Consider the following 21,243-nt stretch of genomic DNA (forward strand, 5'->3'; position numbering starts at 1 on the left):
AAGAACTCCTAAAAAAGAGTAATTTTCATAATCTGACATAACAAACCTAACTGGAAAAATGATCTGGAGACTTAGTCACCAGTTACAGCACAGGCCACAATAGTATAAAACATACGTTTTAGAATTGAAGCAATTTCATGTTATCGAAAATCATACTATTTCTTCTGTGCACCCTCTTTAAATAAAATGTCGGGCAGCCACGATTAATGTATGTATCTATTCTGACACACAGCAGTCCCCATTTTTGATCAACGCCAATTCTTGTCTTCAGTGTCCCAACTGAAATGACAAATATGCTTAACTTGAAAATATAAATGGTTTAAATGTAACAGTGCTTGTGAAATTAGCACAGACATTCGAGTTTGTTTAAAGGGTGCTTATTTTTCGTCACAGATGGCAATAATTTTCAAGCTTTAGGACAGACGCAGGCAAATCAAATATCACAAAAGTGTAATATTTATAAAATATGAATATATAATAAAATTAGCATAGAGAGGTACCACTTTTACTTAAATCAGCATAGGCAATCCTCTTTAAACCAATGCGTCAAACAATTACATAATCTGACTGTGCTAGTGGAACCTTATTACAATTATTGTGAGACACTGAACATTTTCACAATAATCTAAGTGAGTCCAAAAAAGGCAGAATTGTTGGACAGGTCTGACTTCAGAATTTAACAAACTCTTATGGCAATGGAGATTTATGACAGAAGAAAAACAAATCCAACAAGTACTGGTCATAAAAGATGCTAAGAACAAAGCTAGTGCCATAATGAAAGAAAAGTTGCTCGTAATCTATAAACACCAGTACACGATGAAGAAAATTCACAAGACCAAAGTATAAATTAATACACGAGAGAAACACAAGGAAGAGTAGATAAGGTGCACAGTCACCTATTTTCACACAGGAGAAAATTATACAATCCAGGCACTGGCTAATAATGAGGATGGATAGCACAATCAAAAATGGGCATCCGTTGATTACATTCTGGAAGCCATTATCAATAAGGACTATGAGCTATATAGTCATTTTGCGAGCAAAACACGTGACATTGGACTGACTGGAACAAAGGAAACGAGACTGCAAGCCATGCTAAAAATGCAAAAGTGTGCCAATGTGTAGTGTCACAAAAAAGAGCACCAGTAGCTCAGTAGCCCTGAAAGCAAGACCATCATTTGAAGAGCATCTGACGCATAATTTTCACAGAAAGCCCGACAAAATGCGTGTGTTCGATGCAATATATTGGTACCATCACTAAAAGATTAAAAACTAGAGTACTGCAACACACGAGAAGTAATTAATAAGGACAAAGCATACTCTCTGCCACATTTTAGAGAAAATGCAAAAACAACAGTTGATGGACGGAATGGAGACCTAATCAAACATTCAACCCCAGTCACAGATCTGGGTTTAATCCATCAGTTTTTTTGCTCACCATGCCATTCCAGTTTGGACCCAGCCATATGCAAATCAGTCTTGACCCTGTTCCCCATGGGAACAGTCCAGCCCGAACTGCCAGGCCAGGAACTCCCTGGACCAGAAACAAGCATCCTGGGACCAGTTTCGGGATATCACCCCTCTTCAGCCAGGCTAGCTTAAATCTGGTGGCCTAGTGAGCATGGGACCCACGTCTGGGCATACCCTTCCCACTTGGGGTGACAAATGCAAAAACAACAGTTGATGGACGAAATGTAGACCAAATCAAACATTCACCCCCAGTCACAGATCTGGGTTTAATCCATCAGTTTTTTTGCTCACCATGCCATTCCAGTTTGGACCCAGCCATATGCAAATCAGTCTTGACCCTGGTTCCCCATGGGAACAGTCCAGCCCGAACTGCCAGGCCAGGTCCTCCCTGGCCAGAAACAAGCATCCTGGGACCGGTTTCAGGGTATCACCCTCAAACTGGAATGGCATGGTGAGCAAAAAAACTGATGGATTAAACCCAGATCTGTGACTTGGGGTGAATGGTCTAGTCCAGCACTATTTATGAAGGAGATTGGCGTGGCCATCTCCGAGCTTGCCTCTGGACCAATAGACTGCCCATAGAACTATTCTCCTCTACTCCACGGTAGTCTCCTTTTGTGTTATTTGCTCACCATGGGGGTTGAGGGCCAGGTCCTGTCTCCAGACCTGAGAGACAACCATTACTGCTCTTCAGAAGCCAGACAAACCCTAAGAATGCTGTGACTCTTACCCACACATATTCCTAACAACAAAAAAATCAGGGTATCAAAGTCTTTGCAAACCATTTACTGACTTGTATCAAGTCCATAGTTCATAATTTCACCCCAAGCCGATCTACTCTTAATAATATCAGGAGACTTCACAATGCATTTACCTTTCAATGCCCCTTAGCACTGTTACCTGTCCATTTTGAGAAAGCATTCACTGGGGCTACTTATTTGCTGGACTTGCAGGAATGGGCCATGGTCCATCAGTTTCTCTCTTACATCTGCCTTCAGTATGTACGACAATGGCCAGGATACGCATAAGCAGTGTCCTATTCTCCCTTTTAGTTATGGAGTAAGGTACCCAACAGGGGTCTGTTTCCTAGCCACCCAGAGTTCGGCCTCAATGCTGAGAACTAACAAAATGGATCAAGAGTTTTCAATGAGAAGCTGGTAACAAAGAGTTTCACTATGTGGATGACTTTCTTAGATAGCTGAACCACCCCAGATATCTTGTCCCACCAAATGTACCTCCTAAACCATTTTGCGGCAATGTCTGCTTTGTGCATCAACTGGGCCAAATCGGATCTCTTTCTGGTCTGCGGCACTGTTAATGAAGTGCTGTGGAACATGAAATTTAACCACTAACCACATGGCTTCACATACTTGGGGAACCCACATTGTTAGCTCAGCCTCTCAATGCTGGGGTGGCACATCAATCCCCTCATCGACTCACTCAGTGAAGACTAAGATCACTGGTCCTGAACGTTCCTTCTTCTTGAAGGGTACATTTTGCCATCCTAAAAATGGCCTTCTTGCCAAAGCGGCTTTATTTCCTTTAGTACTCTCCAATTTGTATCCACTCTTCCTTCCACACTCTTAACGCCCTGTGCAGAAGCTTCTGACTGAGGTGGCGAGGAACCCAAAGCATGGCTCAATGCTGCAAACCCCCATATGACGGTTGTCATGGCATGCTGGATGTAGTCTCCAATTATCGCTCTTCACACCTCCAGGTGCTTAATAACTGTTCTCTAATAGATCTAGTTTACTGTTCTGAAAAGTGGGCTTGAGAGACTATTTGCCTCTGCAGTGTATTTTGGTCTTCCCGTTCCACTAGCCTAGTTTACAACCTGGGGAAAGTCATACTCCATCCAAACTAGTCGCATGTCAAGGTGATCAGCAATGCCCAATTGTGGAGGGAGCGCTGCCGGTCCAAGTGTCCTCCCAACTAGGTGGAACCTTACTGATATATCGCTTCTGTATGATGTATGCTCCCAAGCATGCCTCTGCTAATTTTCTGACCTACAAAATGATTTTGCTCTACAGTTTTTACATTACCTTCATCTGTGGAATGCTATCACACCCTTCCTAAGAGATGCAATGGAAATTGTAGACTTTAACTGTTTGAAGCCAAACTCATGATGGAAGCTCTGGAGAACAAGTACATCTTTTGCATTTATAAATCACTGGTTATTAACTCCCCTGACTCAATTATGGCACTATAATGTTTAGGGTAGATGATGTGGGTGAGCTATCGGAGGAAGACTGGGGGAGGCCCTAAAGCCCCAAAGGGAAATACCCTTTTCTGCCCAATAGCACTTAACACAGTTCAGAAACCTTCACAGAATATATTACACACAAACCCTGCTCTATAACATGGGAAGGCCGTCGTCCTTGACATGTCTAAGGTGGTACGGGGCACCAGCTATTTTCCTTCATATTACTTGGGAATGCAGTTTTCAGGATTACTTGCAGATTATAAATACCAGCCAATTTGCACTAAAACCTTTGTTATTTATCCCTATAACTGCCTAGTAATGGTTGACAACTGTTTTTGTACCGTTGTGTAATCTATGAAAACTAAATAAATACTTTTGTTAAAAAAAGATGAACTTATCGAATTATTATTTTTTGTAAAATGTACACTAACTCCTTATTTTTTTAAATGCATCTATGGAGCACAGCAACTTATTTACAAGCAGTGTGATAGATTTATGTGCATAAATATACAACAGTTATTTGTAAGTGTAACTTTGTTTAAAGTGACCAAGGGGGTGTGCCAAGCGAAGTATGGCGTATAATGCTCTGTGGTTCCTCAGCCTAAAGCTGCACAACCACGACTGAGCCCCTTCCTTGGAGGCTAAAGCACCTTAACAGGTCCTGCATCCCGGTGAGACCCACAGCTCCATCGGATGACTCCTCAAGGGAACAGGGACTGCCAGGTACAAGTTCCCCAGCAGCCTTACTGCAGTTGGAGAGACGTGGGTGCCATCTTGAGCTTCTCAACAGGCTTGAGCTCAGCCAGTGGCATTGGGGCCACTGGCATACAGAACAAGTTCTCACTGTGCCTTGCTGGCTCCAACTGCGCCTGGAGGGTGACAGGAGTAGTCCTCCTCTTTATCTGAAGATGGCCAGTTCTGGGCCTCTCCGTACCTGAGCCTGCCCCCCACAGCAACAGCATTGTGCCCGTTTCATCCCTTAATGTCACCGTAGCCAGGCAGAAGGCAGCGGGCTCCCACCCTGTCACTTGGGCTCTGAAATGCCAACACCACCCCAGAGACTGCCTGTCATGAACTAGCATTAACCCGTGGCTCCTGAAAAGTGTTGACTGAGCCTGCAAGGGAGTGCAGACTGTCATCCCTTTCCCTAGTAGGCTGCAAAGCTTGGGTAAAATATGAGAAGAATCACCATCACAGTGGGGATTGAGACGGGGAGATGCCTAACAACTGTGGTCCACAATTGGGGCCCAAACACCAGGGAAGGAACTGCAAAGGTTGAGTGTTGGAAATGGCCCTTTCTGCAGGGTCACCCCCAAACTGTTTGTCTTTTCCCTCCACTTTTTGCTGAATATGTTTTTGTTGCCCTTAGAACTTTGACACTTTACCAGTGCTGACTAGTGTTTAAGTGTATGTGTTTCTCTCCTAAAACATGGTAACATTGGTTCATCCACAATTGGGATATTTCATTTATCTGTAAGTCCCAGGTAGAGTGCACTACCTGTAACCAGTGCCTGTAAATGAAATGCTGCAAGTGGGCCTGCAGCACTGAATGTGCCACCCACATAAGTAGCCCTTTAAACATGTATCAGGTATACCACTGCACAGCCTGTGAGTGCAGTTTGACTGCCATGTCAACTTGACATTTAAAACCTCTTGCCAAGCCTTAAACTCCCCTTTTATGACACATAGGTCACCTCTAACAATAGGCCCGAGGTATCCCACAGGGCAGGGTACTATGTAATTAAAAGGCAGGACACATACTTTTAAGTTTTACATTTCCTGGTAGTGAAAAACTCACAGATTTATTCTTCACTACTGTGAGGCCTACCCCTCTCAAAGGTTAACATTTGGGATTCCTTATTACATTTAATAAGTGAAATTCCTGATTGGGAAGGAGTAGACAATCATGTTTAGTACAAATGGATTTGCAATGATAAATCCTATTTAATGGTAAAGGTATGTTTATTATTTCAAATTTGAAAATGCCACTTTTACGAAGTTGGCATTTTCCTGCCCTTAGCCCTGTGTGCCTAAAGCCTGCCTACAATATTTGTCCTGGCTGAGGTGACAGATGGTTTCCTGCATTTCCTCACACAAAAGAAGGGTGTGTGTGACTGAGTGGCCATCTGTATGTTGATGGGTCATTTTGGGCAGGATGAGAGGGAGGAGTTGGCACTTGCACCTGAATAAGCAGTGTCCTGCTCCCACACCAAGGACTGAACCCCCCGCCCCCACCTCATAGCGAGTCTGGAGCCAAGGCAGGCAGAGCAGGGACTTTGCACAGTTCAGAGGCCTTTCTTTGAAGTCTTCCCTACTTCAAAGGCACAACTGTAATACGTACTGGACCTCGGACTCTGCCCAAATTAGTACACTTCTGGATCAGAGGACATTCTGCTGTGACGAAGGACTGTTGCACTGCTGAAGGGACTGTTATTCTGCTGGACTCTGCTAGACTTTGCTGGACTCCTGCTCTGCTGTGCCTACCCTGCTGCCCTCCTTGTCTGGGAGTAAGAAAGACTGGGCCTGCATCCCTACATCCCCAGAACCAAAGAGACTCCAAGGGCTTGCTGGGTTGTCTCCTTTTCTGAAGTATCAGGGACATCAAAGACTTAACTCCATCCTGCCACAGCACCTGGACTTTGCTTGCTGCAGTCTTGCCCTGCCATGTGGTGCCAATCCAGTGCTGGGCTCTTGGAAGTGGGTATATAGTGCTGAAACTGTAAAATTCACGCATCACTGTTGTTACACTGGTTAGAACAAATGCATTGCTGGTCGCTGTGGTGACGGGAGGCGGTCCATAGGGCAGGAGCCCTTTAATTCAACTTCGCGCTCCCGCCGTCGCGGGAAGCGCATTGCTGGTCGCTGTGGTGACGGGAGGCGTCCATAGGGCAGGAGCCCTTTAATTCAACTTCGCGCTCCCGCCGTCGCGGGAAGCGCATTGCTGGTTGCTGTGGTGACGGGAGGCGGTCCATAGGGCAGGAGCCCTTTAATTCAACTTCGCGCTCCTGCCGTCGCGGGAAGCGCACTGCTGGTCACTGTGGTGACGGGAGGCGGTCCAGAGGGCAGCATCCCTTTATTTCAACTTCGCGCTCCTGCCGTCGCGGGAAGCGCATTGCTGGTCGCTGTGGTGACGGGAGGCGGTCCATAGGGCAGGAGCCCTTTAATTCAACTTCGCGCTCCTGCCGTCGCGGGAAGCGCACTGCTGGTCACTGTGGTGACGGGAGGCGGTCCAGAGGGCAGCATCCCTTTATTTCAACTTCGCGCTCCCGCCGTCGCGGGAAGCGCATTGCTGGTCGCTGTGGTGACGGGAGGCGGTCCATAGGGCAGGAGCCCTTTAATTCAACTTCGTGCTCCCGCCATCGTGGGCGGCGCCCGGGCCAAGGGCGGGCCCGTCCTTCGCCCATCAGCACCCGGAAGAGGCTGGGCTGGGCCCCCCCTCTTTCATCTGCATTGTGGTAGTTGCAGGTTTGCCAGTGCCTGGTCAGTGCCGCCGGTCCCAGGTACCCTTGTTCTTTTCCTATACCCAGTGGATCCGTGTGGGCTGGGTCATCATTATTCAATTTTCCCTTTGTTTTCGTCCTTGGGGGCCCCAGTCCTTGGATTGGACACGCCGTAGCGAATAATGGGGAAGCGTAAGGCAGATGATATCCCTGCGCCACCTTCCGGCGCCAAAAAACACAGGAAACGAGCTGGTCGGAAAATTGATGACCCTTCTAAACCCATTAGGAATCAATTTCAAGCTATTGACTCTTGTTTGAGGAAGTAGAGGCAATATTGAGGAGTCCATCTATCATCGCTCCTTCCATTCCTGCTACTTCGACTATTAGGAAGATCCCGGATCTATTTACCAAAAAACTACGGACACCTCTTCTGTCTGTGGAAGAGAACCTCCACCCCCCCCCCTTTATCTGAGGCTGCAATTCCCTCACCACCAATGAGGCTTACTTCAAGTGTTGAAGTTGCAGAATGTAACCAATGTAGGGATTCTCTGCATTTGGGTTCCAACTCTGTAGTTTCTAGTGATATTCTCTGCTCCAATAGATTTCAACTCCTATCTACTTCTAGTGAGAGCCCAGGTTGCTCTCAGCCCTTAATTTCTGTGGAACCTGATACAGAGGAACTGGTCTGGCAGGCTCAACGCAAGATGTCACTCGAACTGGAGAACGTTTCCCAGAAGCTGGACAATTTAAAATCTTTGGTAATGGTTATTTTGGGTAAAATTTCTGGACTATCTGAGATGAAGGTATTGTGCAATTGTAAATCGTTTAGCATGAATGACCACCTTCCTGAGTTGATTGGAGGGCCTAACGTGCTAGCTTCATTAGACACTGGGGACAACTTAGCTTCTCACCCTAAATATCCAAAGCGTGGGGCTAAGCCTACGAGTATGGCAACAAATAAAAAGGGGAGTCGCCTCTCTCTATCCGATGACAACCCCACCGATTCTGGTCGTATGCCCATTCCCGCTCCAACCAACTACGATCTATGTCCTCCCTGTACAAATCCCGTGTCCATGGGAGCTATGGTTGGAAAGGGTGTACGAGTGCCCGTAAGCCCACCTAGAATCCCACGTCAAGGTCAATCCAAATTAATTCACGCGACAGTTCCCAAGGGGAGAAATGATCAGAGTAGGAAGGATGCACACATCTACATGACAGGGGTACCCAGGTTATTTGCTGGGCAGAGAGAGTCTCATGATTCTCTCATTAATAAAGTTGTCTATTGGTTTCGCATTCAGAGGAAATGTCTGTCTGTTATCCGTTCTGATATTTGGGAGGCACGCAGACATGCTCAACCAGACTCAGATTTTGATTATATTTCAATCCTCTTTTTTGACACCTCTATGGTCGATAACCTTATGGCTTTCAACCTACGGTCTCATTCTCTGATATCTGGTAGAAATATCGGAATTGGCCTCTGCATGAATTCTCCGGGGGGGGGGGGGGGGGGGGTTTGTGGGAGTCACGAAGGACCGATAGACCTTTCAATACTCACGAGGGAACGGCTCTGGGTCCACTAAATAGCAATCGATCAGCCTTGACTAAGACCAGCTCCCCCAGGTTATCTGATTTAGATTGACTAAACAACGTCTCTCCCTTAATGCTCCCCACCTCAGATGCTATGGTTTATAGAGATAAACGATCCAGGGTTCTGAACCCAATCATATCCCCGAGAGTTAGACCCACACCTGTGTCCTCTGTACTTAATATTGTATCTTGAAATGTAGCTGGAATAAGGAAAAAGTTGGGAGATCCTGGATGGGTAAATTTCATCTCTAAGCAAGACTTATGCCTTCTCCAGGAAACCTGGGCGGAAGAACTAATATATGTTGAGGGGTTCACAACTTATTTTGTCGCAGCTCAGCCTGCCTCAGGAGGCTTTGGTAGGCCTATGGGTGGGCTCATGATTTTAGTGAATAAGAAACTACAATGCGACCACTTTGTACTACCCCTTAACTCATTAGATTTATTGGGTGTGAGACTTATATTTCACCCTGGTTTCACAGTGACCTTGGTCAACGTGTACGCGAGGTTCGTCCCCCCCAATATGGAATCAAGGATACTTGCCCAGCTAGTTGAGCACATGGAATCCTTGCATCCTTCTAACCATCTGGTGATAGGGGGCGATATAAATTGTTCTTTTGTATTCAAGAACCTTGTAGGTAATCTAACATCTGAAGAAGATGACTCCTGGGGTATTCCCCAAGTGAAGGATGATTCTCTTAGTATTGGTTCTTGTGCGGCTACACAGATGGCTTCCCTTTGCCTACGCCATGGACTCAGGGAAAGTAATGGTCAGACTAGATCTGATCTTAATCGTGCCCCCACTTTCAAGCGGGGATGTTCGTCCAGCACTATTGATTATTTTTTTGTTGACATCAGGCTTTGGTCACATATTCTGGACATGAAGGTTGAACTCTGTCACGACAGCGATCACTATCCTCTATGTCTTACTTTATTTAACAAAGCATTTGGGAGAACTCAACACCTAGAGACCACTGATGTTCCGATCCCTTCCCTAAACTCCAGGCAAACTCGTGTTAGTTGGCCAAAAGTTATATCTAACCCATTTCTGGTTAAACAAATTTATTCTTCCATTCTACAGTTGTTCTCCGGTATTGAAAAGCAAGAGGTCGATAGTCTTCCAATCATGGAAATTCATGCTGAATTGATAAAATTTCTACAGAATGTTTTTTATAAAGAAACCACTGTGAGACATACTCCAGATGCTATCCGATCCAGGGAATGGTTCAACAATAACTGCGACCTTGCTAGGCTTAATCTTAAATTGGCCCTCCGCATGCATTCACAGGAGGAGATCAGGACCGCTAGAGTCAGCTACACTAAGGCCCTGAATCTAGCAAAGAAAAACTGGGAATTTGAGATCTGGCAGAAGCTGCTGGAGACAGTCCAAAATCGAGACGAGGGTTCTTTTTGGAGGTTGCTGACTCACAGGCAAAGAGAGGGTAATGTTATTCCTAATTTTCACATCCAGCCTGAAGGATGGGTGTCTCATTTTTCCGAGATTTATGTCTCATTTGAGCAACTGCATCACGAGACCTATGCGGGTGTCAAATGTAGATCCCTAATTGAGGGTCCCCTGCAGGACATTGTTTTTACAATTGCTGAAACCACGGCAGCTATTAATTATTTGAAACCTGCTAAGGCTCCCGGTCCCGACAAGATACCGGGGGACCTGTTTAAGTCCGAACCCGTTATTTGGGCGTGGTACATTAATACTTTATCAAATGCCATCGCAGCAGGTAGCCCCATTCCGAACTCGTGGCTCGGAGCCAAAATTATCCCTATTTACAAAAAAGGAGATGTGGGACTGCCAGCCAATTATCACCCAATTAGCCTCATTGATAATCTTCAAAAGATTTTCTCTAAGGCAGTCCGTGACAGGCTAATGGACTGGGTCCAAGCTAACCAGGTTCTTTCTCCCCTTCAGGCTGGATTTTGTTTAAAAATTAGCACTATGGACCAAGTTTTTAGATTTTTTTTGTTACTATGGAAATACGCTACCTTGGCCAAACAAAATTTGTATGTTGCTTTTGTTGACCTTAAGTCCGCGTTTGATCTTGTTCCAAGGCAGAAATTGTGGGAAGTCCTAAAGAAAACTGGCGTCCCGTTGAACTTGGTGCATCTAATCCAAAGATTACACAAGAACACCTATGCTGGAGTAAGATGGGGCAGCCAGGTGGAACTCACTGATCGTATTAATATCAGGCGGGGAGTACGCCAGGGCTGTATCCTGGCTCCTACTCTCTTCTCGTTGTTTATCAATGAAGTAGTGCAAGTTGTAACTGACTGTCAAAACTATGCCCCTACTTTGAATAATATAAAAGTTCCAATCCTCTTATTTGCTGACGACTCCCTCTTGATCTCTAAAACACCTATGGGCCTTCAGGCCCTCCTGGATAGGTTTAGTGTGTTTTGTGCAGATCATGGATTGGAACTTAACTCTAGCAAAACAAAACTTATGATCTTTGGTCCTGGTAGCTCAAAACGATGTAACATTCTGTATAATGAGGTTCCCTTGAGTAAGGTATGCTCTATTGATTATTTAGGGGTAAGAATCAGTAATGATATGAACTGGCAGGCCCAGGTAGGGAAAAGCTCCGCCCTCTTAGCACATAGGGCAGGGGCAATTTTGCGTTTTCAAATGTCTAATATTGAGAAAGTTGTCTCCCCAGCTATTAAAATTTATCTAGCTAAGGCTCAGAGTGCCGCGGTCTATGGTGCTGAGGTCTGGGGTTGCTCTAAATCTAGCAAGTTATCCGTGGGGGAAAATAATTTTGCAAGATCACTCTTGGCATGTCCTCGTAGTACGCCCCTGGTTCCAGTGTTTTTGGATCTAGGGTTCCCTCGCATTTCTGATGTAATAGCTTTATGGCCTTTACTTTTTTGGGTTCGTATTTGGACTACCCCTGAATTAGACACTTACAAGGAATCCTTGCAAGACTTATTGGATAGACCAAACGTACTTTCTATCCCCTGGTTCAAGCACATTTCAGAATGGTTCCATACCTTGGGACTCAGTCACTTTTGGAGCCAGCCCAATAAGTTAAGGAGGGCTCACAAGGACAACCTGAAATCTGCTTATTGGTCCCATGTTAGGGAAAAATATCTACTCTGTACTTCACATGGCAGGCTGACGTCTCTTTTCCTCGATTATAAGTGGTTTCCCCAATTAGAACCCTTTCTGGACTTAATTACCGATCAACTAAGCAAAAGTTTGCATGCTCGATTTAGGTATGGATGTCTCCCTCTGAAGTCCTTTTCCAGTTCATGGAGCTCCACCCTGTTATCCGATAAATGCCCTTGTTGTAATGGTTCTGTGGAAACTGTAGTGCACTTTATGTTTATTTGTCCTGCCTATGGCATTGCCCGGCGGAAATGGCTTCGTCCCGTTTGTAGAAACATGGGGTTGAGAACATGTAGAGATGCCCTCAGGCTGATGTTGAGAGATTGCTCCTCTCCTTTAATTTGTGCGGTCAGCAAGTTCATTGCGTCCGCTTGGCATATACGTACATACTTTTTCAAACAAAAAAAGGACTATAGTGATTTGTTATTAATTGTTCCCTGATTTTACCTTATTCTACTCAATTGTTTTATTAATTGAATTTCTTATAAATTACCGATGAGGAAGTTAAAAGCAGTCAACAAAAGGATCTTTGACATTTCCTTTTTATTTATAGGCCGGGGTACATATGTGAAGATTTATCTGAATTGTTTCTCCTTGTACTCTCCCAGATTCCTCATTTTACAGTATTCTTATCTTATTTTTATCACCTACCTTTTAATTTTGTTGTTATATATGTATTATGTATAGATCATGATTTTATTGGTGTAAGTTATTGCTTTGATGGTTATTTAGACCGAATAAAGCTTGCTTGAACGGAAATGCATTACTGCTGCCACCAAGGACAAAGACATTGCATCACCTTCATCAAAAGGGGTTAGCTAGTGCAACACTGTTTGATGACATCGCACTGATGGCTGTGCAGCTCAACGACAATGCCTCTGTGACTGCAAGGATAAGAACCGACGCATCGCCTGCATCCGAATGGATCAATGTCGATGCATTTCCAGTTTGACAAGGTTAGTCTTTCTATCCAACCCACGCTCCCTCGCGGTTGACCTAACTTTTCAGATTTTCCCCAGTTTAGCGTGACCAGAAGGCCCCAGTTGGAGCTTTTTGCTTTCAAGCACTATATTTGCAGCTATTCTTTAAAAATTAGTTATTTCGATTTCTACTTATTGGATTTTTGTCGTTTTGGTCTTCTTCTGTTCATTAAATTAAGCTTTATTTTTCTAACATGGTGTGGACTGTTTTTGTGAGGTATGTTATTTCAAGCTCAAAAAATCATAAATATGTTACTAGACCTGCAGGTCCAGTAACTTAAATAATCTACTCAACCTAACTGTAGTGTACTTGATCCGTAAACATGTCTCAAACTGTGTGATACTAGGCAAATAGTTTACAGAGTCGCCTTTTTCGTAATTCTGATATATGATTGCACCTTCAAATATGTGATCTCAGCATTTCTGCAGTACAAAAAAACTCTGTTGTTTGATTAAGTAGACTAAAGTTTGCTGCATGCATCACAAGAATCTAACCCACATACCCATGAGGTCTAGCCCACATAACCTAGGACTTCTTTTAGTTTACTAAAAACATTGCCATCATGGCAGGGGTGCTTTTCCATTTTCTTTAAACACTCCATTTTAATAAATATATTACTAAACCAGGATGTGGTAACATATTGTCATCTACACACAGTAACTTTCCAAGTCTAAAAAACTCTCCACTAACTTGCAGCTTTTCTGATAAAACTATATAGTGTATTAACAATATGTGAAAATTGGGGTTCAGAAAACATATCCTTTGCACATCAACATGTAAAGTATTCCAATTTGTTTTGATCCTATAAAAATATTTTTTCATCACACAGAAATATAAAAAAAGGGCTTTTACAACTACTGAAATATATTTTGAAATGTTTGTACAGTTTACTTAGTCATTTAAACGCTGTGTGTTAGGAAAAACCTGACACCCTATATCCTTTTATTTTACATTCTAAGCAGCAGGTCACACAGTTCACGTTACAAAGTCCTGGAACTGTGATAACATAACAACAAGATCAAAGACATCTTTTATTAACCGATTACAAATAGCTCTCGCCAATGTGAGTGGTCGAGTGGATTTTTCAAGTCCTGTATTGCTTTACTGTTTTAAGTGTTGCACAAATATTTTACACATTGCCTCCTAAGTAAAGACTGTCTGTCCTGCGCCACAGTACCAGAGAGTGAGCACAGGTCAATTTATGGAGTGTATCTGACTTGCCCTGACTAGGATTGTGGTAGCTGCTTGGACAGGGTGCTTACCTCTGTCAAACACAAACCCAATTTCTAACACTGGGTAAGTCCTACATTGAGTCAGGGAGACCATGCAACCACATCTAACCACAGCACCCCAAGGTTGGCACCTATCACTAAACCCCACTCCCACCGCTGGCAGCAGCAGAACTCCTGTTCACTCTGGCCCTTGGACGCATCAGCCCACAGAAGCCAGTGTTGTAAGTACAGTGGTACCTTCTGTCCTCTACTGAGCTGGAGGTCTTGTTGCCTCTGTGAGGGAAGTGGTGGGGGAGAGACGAAGGAAGACACTCGATGTGACTGACTCAAGCCCTTGGCACCTCTCCTGTGGCTGCCTCTCTAATTGGCAGGCCCTGGCGAGCTATACGGTTTGGATCAGCAGACCACAGCTGCAACCTCCATGCCATGTCTACAGCACATTGGCCATACAGATGATAACAAATCCAGAGCCTGGGATTGCTCCAGTAGGGAAATATTGTCTTGACCACTGTTATGAGACTGAGCAGGGGTACAAACGTCAAATCACCACCACTGATGCCAGACTCAACTGTCTTAAACTCCTAAACCCCCATCCCCCCAGCACCTTTGGACTCACCAGTTGGCACATGTCCCTGGCATTGGCCCTGCACTCAGACTCTTGCACCATGGTCAAGTGTAAACAACACAAGGAAAGCTCCGTGGCAGACATGTGGAATCATACAGGGGGAGGGGACATGCAAACACAATGACCTGCCCTTTCAGAACAAGGGGACCACCATCACCTCCGTCAGACAACAATATATAAAGTGCTTCTTGACCGAAATGCGCTCTGAAATTGGATTATTTTGAATGGAGTAGAAGTTCTGCCTTTAGGAATTGTGTACAGAAGTGACCGAAGTGGATTAACAGGTAGATGATTTAGACCTCAAGAACAGAGGATCAAGAACGACTATGGCAAAGGGTGAAACTGCTGAAGGAACAAAATGTAAACTAAGAAATAAACTAGGAGAAACTTTAAAACTGCAGCAGAAGCAACAATATACATATCTGAGGGGTCTCTAGTACACTGAAAAAACGAACATCATGAGCTTCAATAAAGAGCTGCACCAGGTGAGGAGAGGTAATCCAGATCTGCCAGCAACCTGGCTAGACTGGGCCCAAAGGAGCTGTACCAGCTTCACCAGAACAGATGTGACCCCAGATATCCTCAAAAGTGTGCACTACTTTGAGGAAAAGGAAGACCCTCAGCTGCACTGCAAGGGGGAAATCATATCTGGGCCGCCATGGCATTACAATCCACCTATTTCAAAACCTATTAGCGTCCATGCTCTGGCACAGCAAGGATTTTGGACCCATTAAGAACTTTCTTAATAAACGCCACAGCAAATGACAATGAGGAAACCCCTTTAGCATAATGTTCCAAAGGCCATAAAATCATTGCATCATCCACTCCCTCACTGAAGCAAGAACTTTTCTGGGCCTTTCCCAGGGCAAGGGAACAGAACTGAGCCCGATGATTATCCCCAGATGTGGCTCTGCCTCCACCCAGAATGGCAAACAGTCCACAAAAGTACAAGAAAACGATGACTGTGCGACAGGACCCATGCTGAAGTCAAAGCAGACGTCATTTCACACCTTCTCAGATTGAAACAGGAATACTCACCAATGGCATCCATATCACAGAATGGTACCTCCACCCACCCAGCTGAATGACAAGTTTGCCTACATACACGCCTCCAAAGAAGGCCAATCAGGAGAGCTGAGGGAGGAGGGCTGAATGATCTTACGAATACTTGACCATCTGCCCTCTCCCTTTGGTATTGCCTTCAACATCCGTCCGCCCCCACAGTAAGACTATAACAACCTTCCTAGACACACCTTTGAAGGTCACACCTTTAGTGAGGACCAATGGCAGACACCCCTTCGTGATGGCTACAGACTGATTAACTGGCCCAATTGGCATGTTAGTGTTATTGTGTTTTTGATAGTATCCATTCCACTTACCCACCCCAATACATGTATACCATATCACTTATGTAGCATGCATTGGTACCGAGAACGACACCACCTGTCTCCCACCCAGTAGACCCCATGCATTGCACATCCTACCGCCCAACTGCCCTTGTAAAAAAAGGACCCAAAACTATACACTAAAATATTAACGATGAAACAGGAGGTTCGACTTCTGGGGTTGACAAATTCAGATCAGCTGGGCTTCATTTGCAACAGACAAGAAGCAGACAAAGTCAAGAGCCTTGCTCTCCTGGTAGAAAAAGTGCATACACAAGATATACGGTACTGCTAGTTTCTCAGGCCACCAAAAAAGCATTCTACCAGGTATGCTGGGCCTTCCTGGAAGCAGTCTTAAGAAAAATTCAGCTGGGGCCCAAGATGACAGATAAAATTACGGCACCTTTGCCAGCCCACAGCAGTCATGGTCAACGTCCAATGTACTGCACTGACTTAACTTGTCAAGGGTACAATACAGGGCTGTCCACTCCTGTTTGCCCTAGTGGTAGAGCCCCCAGAGCCCCCAGCTATGAAAATCAGAGAAACACAAGCAATTACAGGCATTCCATTCAGGGGCCAGGAGCATAAAATCACAAACTGTATCCTTCTCACACTAAGTAACCCTTTGGACCACCTACCAGTGTTAGTCTCTAAGCGCAACCGGTCTGAATTCATTTAAAAATAAAAAAAAGACAACTCTTATTACCTCAACTTCACAAAAAGGGCACAGGATATACAACCTTGCAAGCATGAGTCCCTTTTCAATGAGCTTCCTCCTCGATCAAGTAACTTGGCCTTTATAGCATCGCCCAGTTGGAGGGATGGTTGAAGGTAAAGTGGGTGGACTAGTGCAAAGCCATTCTGGAAGACCCTTGGTGATGGTACCCATTATGTCTATCATGGCTGGGGCACATCAACATCATTAAGATGAACATCTTTCCCAGACTCCTTTGCCATTTTCAGTCCCTCCCCATGCCCATTCCTACAACAGATATCTTTCAACTACAATCACATAAAATGCTTGTTCATAAGGAACGAGAACCAACCCTGCACATTGAACAAACCTGTTATGCTTCTGAGAGATACAGAGGAAATGGCCTGTTTGAACTCCTAGACTACTATTGGGCAGCTCACTGGTTTCACATGGACTGTGCAGTACCCTGCCACCCACTGTGAAATCTTGTATGACTCCCGCATAAGTCTTGACTGAAAAGCACTTACATTTCTATGCCCATGAAAACAGCCCTTGAAATGTTAAGAGCGACCACACAGCCCTTCTGTCCCCGAACACACCAATAGCTAGAAACCCTGACTTCACTCCAGCCCTGGACCCAAAGAATTTCTCAGACAGGACTCCAGGTACACACTTACTCAGGTACGTAAGGTCTAATTTTGAGGATGTACCGAGTCCACCATGCACTCACACATACATACCAATCATGATGGGAGAAAGACTTAAATGAGGACATACTGCCCAAAGATTAGGGATGTCACTGGAACAGCATACCCAAAGCTCTACACAGTATCCTCCAGAATGCACTGGCCTAGAAAGTTCTGTTCTTACACAAAGTTCATGGCCTCAACATTATGCTGGTGCTGTGGGTCGAAGAAGGGATGTTCTTGCACATATGGTAGTTGTGCACTCTACTCCAGAGGTTTTAGATGGAGAAACTGGGCCATAATAAGAGGACCCTTAGTTATTCTACCTCAGCTGACCCACGCACAGTGCCCTTAAGCATGACACCCCTTACCATGAGGGGCGTAACAAGCACTGAAAGGATACCTATTAGGCATATGACAGAAGCTGACATGCAACTCATAGCTCTTTTGGAAGAAGAAGGAGGAGGCCCCCAATATGGCATTTCTATAAGATGTGACAGGTACTCGTCATGGAACAGATCACACATGCTTTAGCAAAATCAGAAAGGAAATTTTCTCATATGTGGCAATATCTAAGGCTTCATGTCCAGGCTAGTACATCAGTACTTCACTCCTCAACGACTCCAGACACTGCAACTTTTTGAATGGCCTGCCGGGATCAGGATGTCTCCCATACATCCACAATTGCCTCCTGTAACTTGTCCGCTTCCACCTGCCAAGTAAATACATCCATGATCTCTTTGCCTCGTGTTTCCTACATACTACAGGGAGGTAGCCTCTTAAGAGATACATTACTTCCTCTCCATCAGGTCCTCATCTACTGCATGCTAACACTCAGAGCATCAAACACACACATTTGAACAACCCATGACCTGTTTTATTGCAAGCAACATCCTCACCAGGATTCTTAGACCTCTTTTACACTTACGTTCCCCACCATCCACACCCAGCTTTGTATTACGTCTCTGCCGCAGCCATGTAGATTATATGATCAGATGCCTTGTATTTCTTTGCTACTGCATTTGTCTGGTCTTTGTATGCTCCACTGACGTGACTGCAGTTGTAATCTTCGAAAACTAATAAAAATATTTGATAAAAAAGAGACCAGGGTAGTCTAATTGAGAACACAGGAACTAGAAATTAAAAACAATGAATGTAAACAATCAGATCATTTGTTTTGGTCTGCTCAGAAGTGGAAAAATCAGACGCTGGATATTTTACCAATTCAGTTATTCAGATATTATGTTGAATTACTTCAAGTTAATGAAAAATAATATACTAGTCATGGGAGCTATGTGAATTTGTGCTAGATATGAAGGCCATAAAGTGTATCACTCATGTCAGTAAGTTCGAAAACACTAATGAAGGGGCTAGAATTTATGGTAGAAATGCTAGGCCTGTGAGTTTCTAGAGAATGACGCCTTCATGATATCCACCAATGAAACTACATCACATAATCCACAGTAGGATTATGCGTGGATGGTATTCAAATCATACAGGAAACACATAATTCACTGAGAGATATTAATTTGAAAGCTGCGGGACCTTAAGTCATCATAACATGGAATACTGTCACTTTACTATGCGTAGTCGTCTTTGGTGAAGTGCATATACCTCCCATTTGTCACATTACTCCTACTGCTCAATGTCCTGAAGATCCTTTCAGAATCCATGTTGGAATATTCAGTTTATTTATTGAAATTCAAATCAGTACATTTTGTTGTAAATAGTGATTTATTCAAATCCTCTTCAAGCTTATGCAAGGTTTATTATTTAATATTAGTAACTGCTCACAAGATAAATTAATTCTGTATATGCCTTGCTACAGAATCTAGAATTGGGCTAAAAAATGTGAATAAGAAAACCTAGTTGGGAAAATTCTGATTACACTTCAGTATAATATTGTTGGCGCTAAATATGAAAAATAAACGTATTTTATGCAAACCCCTAAGCATAAAGTATAATTCCCTTGACACAACATTTTAAACTCCACCTCATTTATTAATTGACTGTAGTAGTCGCACAGATAATTTCCAATCTAGTAGGTTTATTATCAACATGTCTAGCTTTAGAGAAGTAGTGGGTGACATTTCCGCCAGTTATGATGATCATAGATTTAACTGATATAATTTGATAGAATGTTCGTACATTTTGCCTGTCTCTGAATAAATATCCAAATTGATTAATTAAATATATCCAGAATATCGCAAACTGAACAAACGTCATTTACATTAAATGCAGATAATTCAAACAATCCCTGGCAAAGCTAATAGGGCTCACATTTAGGAAATAAAATGCTGACTTAGAGAGTATAGTAAAACCGACAAAATGGTAGCTGGCGCACCACGACACATGGATAGCAACGCAATCCGGTCCCGCCATCGCCATCTTGGATTTTTTTGTTAATCCACGCAAGACTTTCACACTGATTGCACCTGCATCTAAGCACCAGCAACAATTATGGTGGTTGTACCTTATCGTCCAATCATGGGAAATGACCATTTTAGAACAGTAAAGTAAAAAGAGAAAAAAATAGTGTAAATTCAACCCTAGAGGCGAGTGATCCACCAGGACTCAGAGCTTCATGGCCCTAGAAAAATAGACAGTCTAAGACTATGGAAGATGGCAAGGACTGTGTTCCTTTCTGCCTCCTTGGTAAAGCGAACACAAATCAATGAATGAAAGCGTATAATAGAAAAGAAAGGAGTTTTCACGGCCAGCATCAGATGGTCGTTGATTTTAAAAGGTAGGCAAGTTTTGTTAGCAATTGCCTTCGGCAGATAAAAAACAAGATGTATTTTGTCTTGTTATGCAAATTTTTCAATTGTCATTGGCTCTCAGATTAATTTTTGTAGTGTGTGAAAGACGGGTATACAGATAAGCTGATCTTTTTGTTATGGTAATTCATTAAACAATTATGCCAGTTATAGCCATGTCATTTGAAATGTGCTTTTTGCCATAAGTCAATTACATATAATTTTCCAAAGTAAACCGTCCTGTCAGCTCTTCACACATTCCTTTGACCTTCGAAGAATAGTACCAAGTCATCTTCGAACAAAGTAATTATGTAATGAGTCAGTTTAAAAACCATTATTGCTTTTGAGTGTTCAGTCACGGTTTCTGAACCTCCAGGTAGCCAAGGAGCATGGGAGAATTATTCCAACCTATCCAAACAATAAACTTGAGCACGGACAGCAAATGCCAGAGGACGTAGAGTTTGTCGATACGGAGTATTCAGAACATGCAATAACAATGTCTACCCAGTGAAGCGAAAATAACTTCACTACAGCCTCCGTATGCATCCGTTGCAACAGAAGTGAAGCTACAGACAGAAGGGAGGGATGAGGTAGGCCTCAGGAGGCAGAGCAAAACATACAAAAGGGAGCTTTTTATGTTTAATGAAAACCGTACCTTCCGGTTGAGCATGCCCCACATCAAAGTGTCCAGGGTTCCCTTCGCAATGAGGTAATGGATATGCACGGAACAGCTCTGCCCAATGCGGTGTGCTCGGTCTTCTGCCTGCTTTATATGGCCAGGGTCCCAGTACAACTCAGCAAAAACAACATGAGTAGCAGCCGTGAACGTTAGGCCCTTAGGAATTAATTTGATTTAGTTACTGTCTTGAAATGATTTTTTTATACAAAAGTCAAGCACATCACAAAAGTAGATAAAAGAAAATTAAAATAGTGGTAACAATCTATATCAGGTTCTGCACGGTCTCTAGGCATTCTGGCAGTACGAGCGAGCGCAAATAGCCAGGGGATATTGTGCACTCACTATTTACAAATACTGGAGGATGCAGTAATTAAAAAGTGGGCA

At 43.8% G+C, this 21,243-nt stretch overlaps 1 protein-coding gene across 2 annotated transcripts in view; it reads right to left on the bottom strand.

Moving 5' to 3' along the window:
* The window catches only part of ZRANB3 (zinc finger RANBP2-type containing 3), a 744,981-nt gene that overhangs the window by 193,639 nt on the left and 530,099 nt on the right, over window positions 1–21,243 (bottom strand). For both annotated transcript variants that reach the window (XM_069225060.1, XM_069225059.1), the window contains one exon: window positions 20,836–21,015. In XM_069225060.1, the coding sequence (XP_069081161.1) occupies window positions 20,836–21,015 (180 nt within the window). The remainder of the gene's footprint in view (window positions 1–20,835; window positions 21,016–21,243) is intronic.

This window comes from Pleurodeles waltl, chromosome 3_1, assembly GCF_031143425.1.
Source record: "Pleurodeles waltl isolate 20211129_DDA chromosome 3_1, aPleWal1.hap1.20221129, whole genome shotgun sequence".
In the NCBI taxonomy this organism is placed as follows: domain Eukaryota; kingdom Metazoa; phylum Chordata; class Amphibia; order Caudata; family Salamandridae; genus Pleurodeles; species Pleurodeles waltl.